Source organism: Seriola dumerili, unplaced genomic scaffold (genome assembly GCF_002260705.1).
Source record: "Seriola dumerili isolate Sdu_G_001 unplaced genomic scaffold, Sdu_1.0 BDQW01000149.1, whole genome shotgun sequence".
In the NCBI taxonomy this organism is placed as follows: Eukaryota; Metazoa; Chordata; class Actinopteri; order Carangiformes; family Carangidae; genus Seriola; species Seriola dumerili.
In genome coordinates, this window is record NW_019174404.1 from 9,807,106 (window position 1) to 9,819,549 (window position 12,444).

Below are 12,444 nucleotides of genomic sequence, written 5' to 3' on the forward strand. Positions count from 1 at the left end.
CATGTACAGACCAGGGGAGAGACAGAGAGTGAGAGCACTGCAGGCTCTGGCATCACAGAGATGTGCAATATATATTGCATGTAGTATATACAGCAGCCACTCTGAGAGATGGACATAACGAATTAATGGCAGAAACAGATGGAGATCCATTAGGTCATCCTGCGTTGTTGCTCCAGAAGTGGAGATGGTTGACTCTTGTCTGATCTGTGTTGTGAGTCACTTGAACAGATACCAAACCTACAGTATTATTTATACCGCATCACTTAACTTACCATGCAAACATATCCAACTGAGAAACCGACTGAGACACTAAAACGTTATGTTATGCAGTTTCTTAAAGTTACTTCATAATTTCCATATCCTATTGGAGAGGACAGAGAATCAGAACTAATCTCAAGGTCGTCCAGTTCCAGTTACCCCCCACCAGCCCATTGAACTCATGCCTGCAGCTGGCACATGCTGAACTCTGTGCACACCTTCCTGAAAACAATCCATTGGACAAACATGAGAAGGTTATCCATCTCCTTTCTTTTTTTTTTTTTTTTTTTTTTTTTTTTTTTTAGTAAAAAGGCTGCAGATTAAAGTCTCAACTTCAAGAAAACATTCAGTCAGTTTGATGAGAATCGGGCTCATAAACACAAGGTTTCTTCCACCTGCAGCAAATATAGCAGCAATTCAGATCCCACTCACGACCAATGAGGTTCTTCTATGTTCTTGTATATTCTGCGGTTCGAATTATCATGTGTCTCTTGTATATGGATAGATATGGACAGTAACTGACATGCGGACCACAACATGATATGATGATAATTGCAGCGTGATGGCTAATTTATCTTTATAAAATATAGTTTATTTCCTCATACCATATCTTTATATATATATATATATATATATATATATATATATAAATATATATATTAACAGCACGTCTATCTGTTAATTTGATCATTTGATCTGTTTTAAATTTTGGGAGTTTCATCCCTCATAGACCTCAGTGTATTTTTGAATCATGTAAGCCTGTAGTTTTCAGGGATGAGCATATGAATAGAAGATTAAAATGACAGATATCAGTATCATGAATCAACAAACACTAAAATGATCCATGTCATCTTTGTCATCGTCTACATTTTAACATTAGCCAATCAGCTTTCCAGCAAGTACGAGCTGCAAGTGCCAATTTTTCACATAAAGGTAAAACAGACGTTTACATGAAGAAAGTTCCTCAAAACGGATAATTCTCTATTTGCTTTCAGCAATCTGATCATTTGCACTCACCTCTACCTTTTGTTGTTCGAGCATATTGTTTCTGAGGACTTTTTGGAAGGGTTTGTTTATTTCCTGTAACACGAGATGTTATTTAATATTCAGTGAAAAATGCTGTTTCCATTTCCCTCTAATGACGAGACAAGCGTCGGTGGAGAATAGCACATATACAGTAAATGTCACTTGACACTTGACAATCCTCCCCTCCTCAAACATGCATATATTACAGTAAGGTAACACACACACACACACACACACACACACACACACACACACACACACACACACACACACACACACACACACTGCTTTCAACTATAATTGCACATATGGAGACATTTTTGCTGAATCTCTGGAGGATTTTAGTCTTTACTGTACCACAGAAACATTATATGGGAGTAGCAGCATACAGTATGACATGGAGATTAAGACGACACATATTTCATGGCTTTTCATTTCCTCTGGATTGAATCCAGACGTTTTGAGTTTACCTTTTCTATACAAATACACCAGTCTTTGTTTGTTTTAAATCTTTGCTTTTGTTCAAGAAACATCTGCAGTGTCCCTGTGAAATGTAAGAGACTTAAAGTCCCCTTTATTTATCTTTTGAAGATGAGAGCCATAATCATTGGGGTTAAAGATTTTTATCTTTTAAAGCATGCATGCAGAAGTCTATAGGATGGGTATACTGTAGGTATCTAAAGAGCTATGGCACAGAGCTGTTTGATGTAAAAAAAGAAAACAGAAACATATCACACTTAGCATATGTTTACAAGATGAGACATTTAAGTGTAGAGTACTTTCACTATCTTTATTATCCATTATCTTATTCTTTGTCTCTTTCACTCCCTGCCTCCCTAGAGATGTCAGTTTTAATCCACTGCGAGGTTTTTCAGGATCACCGTCTGAATTTGATGAGTTTTTGGAAAGCCTGTTTGAACTCGTCGTTGAATACGGTGTAGATTACAGGATTGATGAGGGAGTTCAGGTATCCCAGCCAGGTGAATATGTCAAAAAGCACTGGATCGAACCAGCACTCTTTACATATGGCCATGACGAGCGTGCCGACAAAGAATGGGAGCCAGCAGATGATGAACGCGCCCAGGATGATGCCCAAAGTCTTGGTCGCCTTCCTCTCCCGGGCTGCACACAGACGTTTCCTCTCCAGCACGCTGTCTGCCAGCTTCACTTTCACACTGTTCATGAACAGAGGCGATCCTCCTCCTCCTCCTCCTCCTCCTCCTACTCCACCAGAGTGTAGGTGTGCTTCCTGGTTGGAGGCGGAATTAAGAGAACAGAGAGAGGAGCCTGCAGAGGTCTGGATGAGCTGTGCCGTAGTGAAACGTTTCCCCGAAGACGACGGTGTCTTAAGAATGCGGGAGCGAGCAGCAACATAGATCCGTCCGTAGAGGATGATGAGAAGCACTGTGGGAACGTAGAAGGCGCCAAAGGTGGAGTATAGGGTATAAGAGATCTGATCTGTATTCACCATGCACTCTGTCAGTTCCTCGTGGGCTTTGGCCTGCCGCCAGAAAAGTGGAGGGATGGAAATCGATATTGAGATCACCCACACCACGCCGACCATGATCCCCGCCCGGCGCATGGTGCGGCGTTTTGAGTACTCCAGAGCGTCTGTGATGGCCCAGTATCGGTCCAGCGCGATCACACACAGGTGCAAGATGGAGGCCGTGCAGAAGGTGATATCAGACGACAGCCAGATGTCACAGACAATCTGCCCCAGCGACCAGGTCTTGCTGACGGTGTAGACGATGCTAATTGGCATGACTAAAATAGACACCAGCAGGTCTGTGACGGCCAGTGAGCCGATCAGAAAGTTGGCGGGCGTGTGGAGCTTCCTGGTCAGAAAGATGGTGGCGATGACGAAGGCGTTGGAGAGCACGGTAGTCAAGGTGACGATAGCTAACAGCGCAGACAGGGAGACCTGCAGGCCGAGGAGTGTGGCCTCGCTCCATGGTGGAGCGGTAGTGGTGTTAGGGATCTCTGTGAAGTTGCCGGTGAAGTAGTCCAGTGAGTTATTATCCATCTCGCCCCGGCTCCTTTTAAAACCTTATTTCTGGAAGGTTTGGCTCAGCGTCATCATTATAATCAAAAACCATTCACAGATCAGTTCAGGCATGGCACTGTAGAGGGCCGGACTCTGGCGTGGCACTGTTGGTTTCGGCTATAGAAGAAGCACTGAAGGTTTCTCCTTTCAGTAACTAAGACAACATTTCCCTATATTTCCCCATCCTGTGTATTACAATGTGATGTTAAATCAACCTTTAGCAAACAATTCACAGTTCACGACTGATCCTCCTATAATTGAAGCCGACTAATTTGTCCATTTTGCTTCTCTGGTATTGATTCGCCTCACTGGTGTAGCTGCAGGAGAGACAAATCCAAATTTGTATTCGGCTCCCGTCAGACAGCCACTTCTTGTGTCTCTTCCCAGTGCTCTTATCTCATCTCCAACCAGCAGCCAGCCGGCAACAACACCTTCAGACCGAGCCTTCCTATCTATCAAATGCTTTAACAGGCTCCTCCTTTTCAATAACACTAAGCGGGGAGCTGCATGTAGGAAGATGATGACGACAGATACACAGGTTTGCTTGTTGTCTGTCTTATCTATTCTGAAGTCCACGTGAAGCCTTCTAAATTGAGGTTTCTATTGAAACTTGGCCGTGTCTCGTGTCTTTGATGATATTGGAAAGCCAGAACATTACAGTTACATGATTGACATCAAAACCAGATGAGGGAATATTCTAGTCATCCAGGCTGCTTGGAGATAATTGTTGGATATCCATGTGGTTTTGGCAGGTATATAGAAATTTGCACTAAAGTGCCATGATCAGCAAAGCTTTTTTTTCTCAGGTTCCCAGTGTTAAATGCTTGTGTGTTAGCTTTTCCTCTTCGCAGCGTTGTCTGTCAGATGAACTTTCAGTTGCAGTGTTCTCACAGATAAGGAGGTTTTTGTCTGACGTTCACGCAGCTTCCTCTGCAGCAGTTTCATCCTGCGAGGGACAAAATGAGAGAGAAGAATAGGAGGAAGATTAGTTATATTCGTCTTTCCCCCTCCCCCATATTCTGCATATGCATACACACACACACACATAAACCACCTACATGACAAAGCACGCACATTAGGAGCCATGAATGCACATGAACAACCTGTAAACTCAACCTGGACCTGTATATGGAGCATTGCAACTTGATACATGGACTTTCCGCCCACACACCTTCTGTCATTGTGTTGATTTATTCCATTTGTTGTAAGTCTGGCACTGGAGAGGCAAATATAAAGACACTTTATCAAAGTTAAGACCAGTTTGCTTCGCTTTTAAACACTATATGAAACTATTCACAACGCTGGTGCTTTACTGAGGAATCCAATGTAAATTCTTAGCATTAAGGCAATTTATATTGATAATATTCTTTCAGATTATTGTAGCATGAATTAATATTTTTTGCCATAGCACCTGTTAATAATTCAGAACTATCTGCTGGCAGTTCATTGTAGCATCTAGATTCTTTTCCAATGACAATGCTTTGCTAAAAAATGTATAAATTTAGGGGTCGTCCTGGGTCCCATAGTGGTTAAGTTGCTGACCATGTAACTGCAACATCACTGGCTTGAAACCAGTTTGGTTGTATGTCATTTCCCGTCTTTTAGGTAACATAAAAATGTCTCCTCCAAAAAAATAAAAAATCACTAAAAATGCACAATAGGCTCAGATGTTTCCCACCTCTGTCTGACTGCCTCAGGATGTTTTTTTGGATTTATATTAAATATTCAAAAAAAAAAAGACCAATTTTAATGATGTTTCAAAGCAAATATCATTAACAACTGCAACTTTCTTTTCTTACTGAGGCCCCAGATAAACTTTTACTCTTGTGACATACATTATAAACTTGCTGTATGACACTTGCTTCACTGTTAATGCTGCTTGGAAACTGGGGCACAGTGTTACAAAGAGAAACTGACCATGTTGCCTCCAGGTAAGAGTAACAAAGCTGGCTTACTTTCAACTACAATAAAACAGATAGGAACTGAAATGTGGATATTATATCCCAGTGGGGATGAGGACCTCAAATGACTGCTAATCACCGCAGAAGTCATCCCCCCCCTCCAGCTTATCATAGATAAGGTTTGCTTTAATTTATTATTTAAAAGCAGTAGCATGAATGCCGACTACTCATAATTCAGAGGAAAACATGCAGTAACTTTCACATTTAATGGCTTCATTGTAGCTAAAATGCGACGTTATGGCGGCTGAAAATCACTTGCTGTTGTATCAAAACTGGCAGAAACCCGACAGAAACGATGCCCTAATCAACCTTGTGGCAAATGGAAAATGTTTTAGTTTTGAACATTTTTATCAAATGAAACTTTTAGCATGGCATGCTTAAGTGACTGAGGTGTGAACGAGAGGGATTAGGGACAGGAATTAACAAGATTTTGTTATTGGAGCGGGGTTTGTCTACTTGTTAATTATTTTCTTGGGAATATTTTGCATTTCACACATCAACAAGCGATGAAGTGATGTTGGAATACAAAGGAGCAAAGCTGCCGAGAAACAAACAACGATGTGTGCTGCAGTAATTAAAAATGTTTGCTTTTTTTTTCCCACACTTAACACATCCTTCTGCCGGCACATTACAAGCGTCAAGACTGATTTCTGAGTGTGTGTTTGTTCCTGATACAACTCTGCAAATCACCTCCATTAACTGAAGTGTTGACTGGCAGCTGGGCTCTTGAGGGGAATTATTGTGCTTCGGCTATGACAGGAAATAGGCGTCTTAAATAGCAGGGTGTCTGTGTAGCACATTCTTTTGCAGACTCTCAGGTGAGCACGGACATTTTAATAAACCAAACTGAGTACTGATTGGTTTGGATCTTTGTGTGTTCTTTATATGCAATGCGTGCTCTCAGTGGTGATGATGTCCGGGAATCACTGAAGGAAAACTCCCCTTTGCTCCCTTCATGGAAAAAATACATTTCATTCGATGAGTTAAAGCTTTACTAGAAACAAGTTTTTGTTGTAGCAGACTCAGTAATATAAGATACACTGTAGGGGATATGGCTTGTTTATGAAAGTACAATATACAAGCATAGGTTTTTGCCCGTGTTTTGTCCTGCTCTGATATGAGCCTGTGCCATGACATTCACCTGGCTGAAAGGGTAGTCGATTTCTGGCTGCCCTCCATCGCCGACCTGTTCATACTGTTTAACAGCGAAGAAAAGGGCACGGAGTACTGATCATACCCACCCAGGCAAACACGTGCAAAGCTGGTCTCACTGACCCCTACTGATCTGCACTGCAGCTTTTATGAATTATAATGATACTGCAAAACAGGAATAGCTCTTTTAGCTTGTGTTAGTGTCATTGGTTAGTCGTGAGTATCCACTGTTGTTTCCTAAACTACAGGCATCATTGCTGTGCAGTTCTGTAACCAAGTCAAACGCCTTGTTCTCCTCATGTACAAGAATTTAAAAGCAAAAGAGGTTTGTTATCAGGGATTAGAAAACTTGTTCAACTGCCTGTTTAGAAAGTGGAAGAGCCATCATGTTTGCAGTGTCTTATTTACACTATATACTAGGGGTGGACGATCTGGCCAAAAGATCAAAAAACAAACAAAAAGCAAAAAGGGGAAAAACTGTTACAATCAAATATAGTACTTCTTGTAACCAAAGACTTTAAGTCAGATAATCACATTGATCTCAAGAAAGTTTGATTTTGACATTCTGTACTTCCCTGAACACCAGGCAGAAGTTACTCCAGTACTCCAAAAAGTAAAGTACTCCAGCAATTTAGTCTTGTCGTTAAATCAAGATAAGACACAAAAAAAGAGACAAAAAAGAGGTAAAAAAAAATACTGAGTTTAAATTCCTTGTAAGAGTCAATACCCCTGATCCTACATTTCCCATACTGCAACTTCATAGCATCTTTCATTAGACCCTACCTGCCTCCTAAATGCCGACACCGATCAAATTCCTAGGCTAACCCTGATGACGGCATAGTGATGGGTGGAGTGCCCTTTAATACATTGCTCTGGGTATGAAACATTTTTGATTTGTGTATACTGTAAATGCAAAGACGAAAAAGATCTCACCACAAAACAGCACATGCAGACGTATGACAGGCAGCTGATGGGTGAAGCGTGACACAGCATGACTCCTTTACAGTCACACTTCATTGCATCAGTGCAGAAGAGACTGATAAGCACACTGGGTGTCTGGTAATACAGCTCAGTTATGTAGATACTGAATGCACTACACAGTAAGTAAAGTAAGAGGACTGACATGGACCTACCCCCTTGTCCACTGTAATATGTTAATAGGTGGACACACATACACACACACACACACACACACATATGTACAGTATCATCTTTGATAGATGGCTGAACAGCTTATCTGTTTCCACATCACACAAGTCAAGGACAAGGCTTATCTCCTAAGGGTCTGGTTTAGAGCACAATGAGATAATGAGCTTCATAATGAATGGATGGATGAGAGGAAAAGATTTTCAGTCAAGAACAGGCCTTGCCTAAATTGTTTGTGTGAAATATATTAGTCTCTACATCTGGCTTTGAAATTGAAGATCTAATACAGAAAGTTGTGGCTCAGCCCAGTGAGGTGGGATGTGAGTTTAAAAACAAGGAGGGAAAAAGAGGGTACAACAAAGCAAGATCACAATAAAAACATGCACAAGACATAAAAAGTGTGAACTTGTGGGTTTGACAAGGAAAACTATGTGCAGTATCACAGGCCTGTCCAGTCGGCTCCTTTGCATCACACCCCATTCACTATAAATCCAAGTCATTCCTTTTCAGGCTTGGGTCAAATCCAAGCAGATGCTGCAGAGTGTGCAGTGGCCTGTTTGTTGGTCCGGGTGGAACAGTACAGTACAGTACAGTAATACCCTCTGAACCCTGCAGGCCTGCAAACACTGCATGGCCCCACTGGAGATAGGCTAACTGATTTAGCTCAGAGGAGGCAGAGCCACCGCTACCTCCGCTGTCAGCTAATGTCTGGTGTTTACTCAAGCGTGCGCTATATGGTAGGTGAGCAAGGATCATGTGTGTGTGTGTGTGTGTGTGTGTGTGTGTGTGTGTGTGTGTGTGTGTGTGTGTGTGTGTGAGAGTGGATGGTGGAGGGGTGTGGAGCATAGGGGGGTGGTTGAAGTTTACATCAATGGTGAGAGAGAGAGAGAGAGAGAGGCTGGGGATTGATGATGGGGTAAATGGAAGAATGTTTGGATAAAGCAGGAGTCTTGGGGATGTGTTGAGTTGAAGCTTTACACAGAATCATGCTGTGAGACATTTTGTAATCAATTCAACTTGAAACAAGTGTGTGATTTCCACTGGGGACTTTTCTCCACCTCACTTGTTTGAATTGTTTCAGGTTGATTTTTATACTAAAGTCTGTGAGCGTTGTCCTGTTCCTGCCACAGTCCAGAAGGTCTGAGTTTACAAATATGTTGAAATGCTCATCTGAGTCTCCATCGGTAGTCTCATAGCCAAGCTTACACTCCCAATGACTTTGGCTTATTTTGCTGCCAGGATGCTGTTGTTTGATTTAGCAATAAAAAAAATGTCTTTTTACAATCTAGTTTTCTTAGTGCCATACAAATAATTAATTATACATTGGTTGGCTGCATCATGTTCAGGAAATGAAACTATAAAATATAGATTGGTAGGAATGTTTGAACAGTCAACATGACTTCAGCCTAAAAGTTAAAGTGTATACAATCAACACAGACAGCAGGGAGACTGAGGCCATGCCTATAAAGTCAGATTCACCAACAGAAAGAGCAGCACAGCCATGCGGAATAATGGAAATGCATTTCATGAATGACTGGCATGTACTGTATGAAGTGTAACATGCTGGCATGTCATGCTGCAGTTCAGGAAATAGCAAACAAAATCACATTATTTCTCGAGGGCTCAAGGGTTTATCATATCTCCGCTATTCGCTGGGAGCGGGGAGCGTAGGTGTTTCTCTCAGGCTGTGTAGGCTGCAAGTGTGCATGAGCTCGCACATGTACAATCACACATACAGTACATGCACAATTTTCACCAGGCTCCAACCATCCGCCTACACACACACACACACACACACACACACACACATGCACACACACATAAATGCAAGGAGAGACGAACGTAAAATACCAAACAATTAATCCTCACAGGAACTGGCACAGGAGGACAGTGAAGGGGCTTCACGGGTTCGTGTTGATTTATGGTGATACGCGTGCTAACAAATTGACTGCAGAGAGGGTGTACGGCAGCGAAGCTAACCAGTGACAGTGGTCTGTTCAAACCTCAAGACTCATTATAGAGCCTGAAAAGGATGATCTCAGCTCTTCTATACGCTGATAGGAAGGGAACAGATCATTTAGCCTCTTAGCAGGAAAATGAGGATTTCTCTGCTAATGAAAAAGAGAGTTTAAGAAGAGAGAGGGTTTGATAAATGTATTACAGTTACAACAGGTTACATAGCAGGATGTTCGAATGAGTTCAAATGCAGCTTCCAACAACTTTAACAACAAACCAAAGCCCCCCCCTGCAGAGACAACCTTCCCCCTGATGTTTTTTTTTTTTTTTTTTTTTTTTCTACACTACACTCCTCACACTCACTGTATGTACATGACCCTCAGAAAGTGGAACAGGTCCAGTGTAAATCTAGGACACCTGAGAGGCCCTTTATTGAGAGTGGGCCTGCGATGAGCTGATGCAGAGATTATCCGTCACAGCCGGCTATGTGCAAACCTATGTGTGTTCGGAGGAGAGAGGAGACGGGGAGAAAGGGACAGGACACTTGGGGATCTGGTTTAAATCTGGGGTGATGATAGAAGAGCTTGTGGTTAGAACATTGTTAGTGCTAAATATGTTTTAACAAAACAGAAGATAAATTCTAGGTTGTCTTTTGCAGGATCACAGAAGTTCACACAAAATCAACCAATCTGTTCAATTTCTTTCCAAACCTGGTGTTTGTTTTTTTTTCCGAAGAAATTAACTATTTGTTGAACATTGATGCCATTTCCCACATAAAATTATCCAACTCCCACCCCCAAATAGATGAAACCTCCCCTTTCACAAACCAAATTCCCTCCAAACAAAGCTTTCTATTCTAAATTGAAAAATCACAAGTAGATTATAACCTTAAATTAACCATTTCATTGCAGTAGCACACAGGCTGTGATTAATCACTGCCATGAAGAACACTGAACCTCCCGGCTAGTTACAGTAGCTGCACAGACTACCACTCGTTTACATAATAAAACTTTGTAATAAACTTGAAATAATTACTTACTGAGAAGTGTTTCACAACTTTGCTTCCACATTTTTTCCCAATGACTTGAAATTCTTAATCTAGCTAGTGCTAGTTATTGCAAGATATACAAGAAATGCAACTCAAATCGCGAGAGCTCCCCCCATTAATCCTGTTTACACAACTGAAGTTATTATCCATTCCAAATGGCATAAAATATACCACTTCAAATAAATCCCTTCACGTGTTGTTCATCGCAATCACAGGCATGTTTGTCATAGGCCTACGTAAAAACGCTATATATTTTAGACAGCTACTGAAGCATTTTTATTTGAAGACACAGACTGAAGACTGATGAGAACAGGCCGTCCTGAGGGACGTCAGTGATGCTGAGTGGAGACAGACTTCAGAATATCCCTGTGTGATCTGATGTGTCTGCTGAGTCTTCACACTGTCAAGTCTGTCTCTTACAGCAAACACACTGTGGGCAAATGTGTTTTGAGCAGCTACATTAACAGAACAGAACAGAACAGAAGACAAGCAACTTGTGTTCTTTGTAAATACAAATATGCTTTCTCGTCATAATGCCTGGGACCAGCTGGACCACTACATACATACCAAGTTGTGAGTCTGTGTTATTTTAATATTACTGTTGGGTTACTGGATCAAAACTGCCCCTTGTCTTGGGTGGTTTTGATCCCCGCTGGATACATTTTTAACCAAGTGATTTTTATATGACATATGCACATGCAAACAAATTATGTCCCATTAATGCATTCATTACTTTTTGTTTTAAAAATGTTGTCCAGTTTCCTGCAAATCCCTTGTACACGTGTATGCCATTTGAATCCAGGAAGGGCAGAGAGGAAACAATTGAGTGTAAATATATTAAATTATTATATAATATATATTATTACCTTAAAGATGTCAAGTACAAGCTCTGTCCTACTGCCATAATTGTGCTGCATTAGAATTTGTCCATAAAAAAAAAATCTAATGGACAAAATAGATTCTGTTCATTTAACACCTCTTTCTTACAGTAGATAGCGCATTCACCCCACATTCAATCCCGGAAATGAGACTGCTGTTACTCATGTAAGATTGTAGTTTCATGTGCATCACTGCTGAGCCACAGAATTACACATTTACATACTGTACACTTACATTACATAAAATAAGCTTCCCCTCTCATGCAGTCTCTATGTGCCTCCTCCTCTCACTGTCACTTGCTTTCTCTGACCTGTTGTTTTTGTAGATTAAATGTGGTGTAAGTGTCAGGAACATTAAACAAAGCTACCATCCCTGAATCCCTGGCCGAATTATTGCGCGGTGATAAAAACAAAAAACGGTGACCTAGTCCTTTAGCCAGTGACTGAAATAAAATTATAAAAATCTACACCACCAAAAATTTTGTCAAACACAGCGGAGAAAAGAGTGTGCTGTGGATGCCATGCCATGATGGAAAGACTGAGGAGAATGTAGTTATGACCAACAACATCAATAAAACAAAATTTGATAAATTAAGTGAGGAAGCCCTGCAGTTAGCATTCATATCAATGTTTGGTGACAAACAGGAGCGCTTTTATCTTTATCCTGTGTGTTTGAGTGTGTGTATGAGTCATAAAAGCGAAGGGGCAGAGGTTGGAAAACAATGATGCATCCGGGAGACAACAACGGATGTTTGAGGAGAGCGCTGAAGAGGATAACCTGAAACCCTATTAGAGGCTCAGTTTGTACTGACACAGAGTGATGATACAAACATAGAGATCAGTAATGATGGTAGCACATGACTAAAAATAAGTGTACAGTGCTTAAGATAGGGAATAAAAATGAATATATCGGGGGACGTGATGAAATATTAAAGAAAGCACAGCTGAATATTAAAGCCAGTTCAGATGTGTTAG

At 41.2% G+C, this 12,444-nt stretch overlaps 1 protein-coding gene across 1 annotated transcript; it reads right to left on the minus strand.

The window, feature by feature from the left end:
* Positions 1-2,008: 2,008 nt before the first annotated feature.
* On the minus strand, positions 2,009-4,273 carry LOC111225872 (5-hydroxytryptamine receptor 1D). The gene is made up of 2 exons (XM_022750912.1): positions 4,243-4,273; positions 2,009-3,330 (listed from the first exon to the last, which is right to left on the minus strand). Exons 1-2 carry the CDS (start codon positions 4,271-4,273, stop codon positions 2,162-2,164), a joined length of 1,200 nt encoding a protein of 399 aa, XP_022606633.1. The 3' UTR covers positions 2,009-2,161.
* Positions 4,274-12,444: the final 8,171 nt, after the last annotated feature.

Coding starts and splice junctions, on each gene's coding strand:
- LOC111225872 (XM_022750912.1), bottom strand. CDS start 4,273: ATGAAACTGCTGCAGAGGAAGCTGCGTGAAC. Junction 3,331..4,242: donor GCAGAGGAAGCTGCGTGAAC/GTCAGACAAAAA, acceptor TCCAGAAATAAG/GTTTTAAAAGGAGCCGGGGC.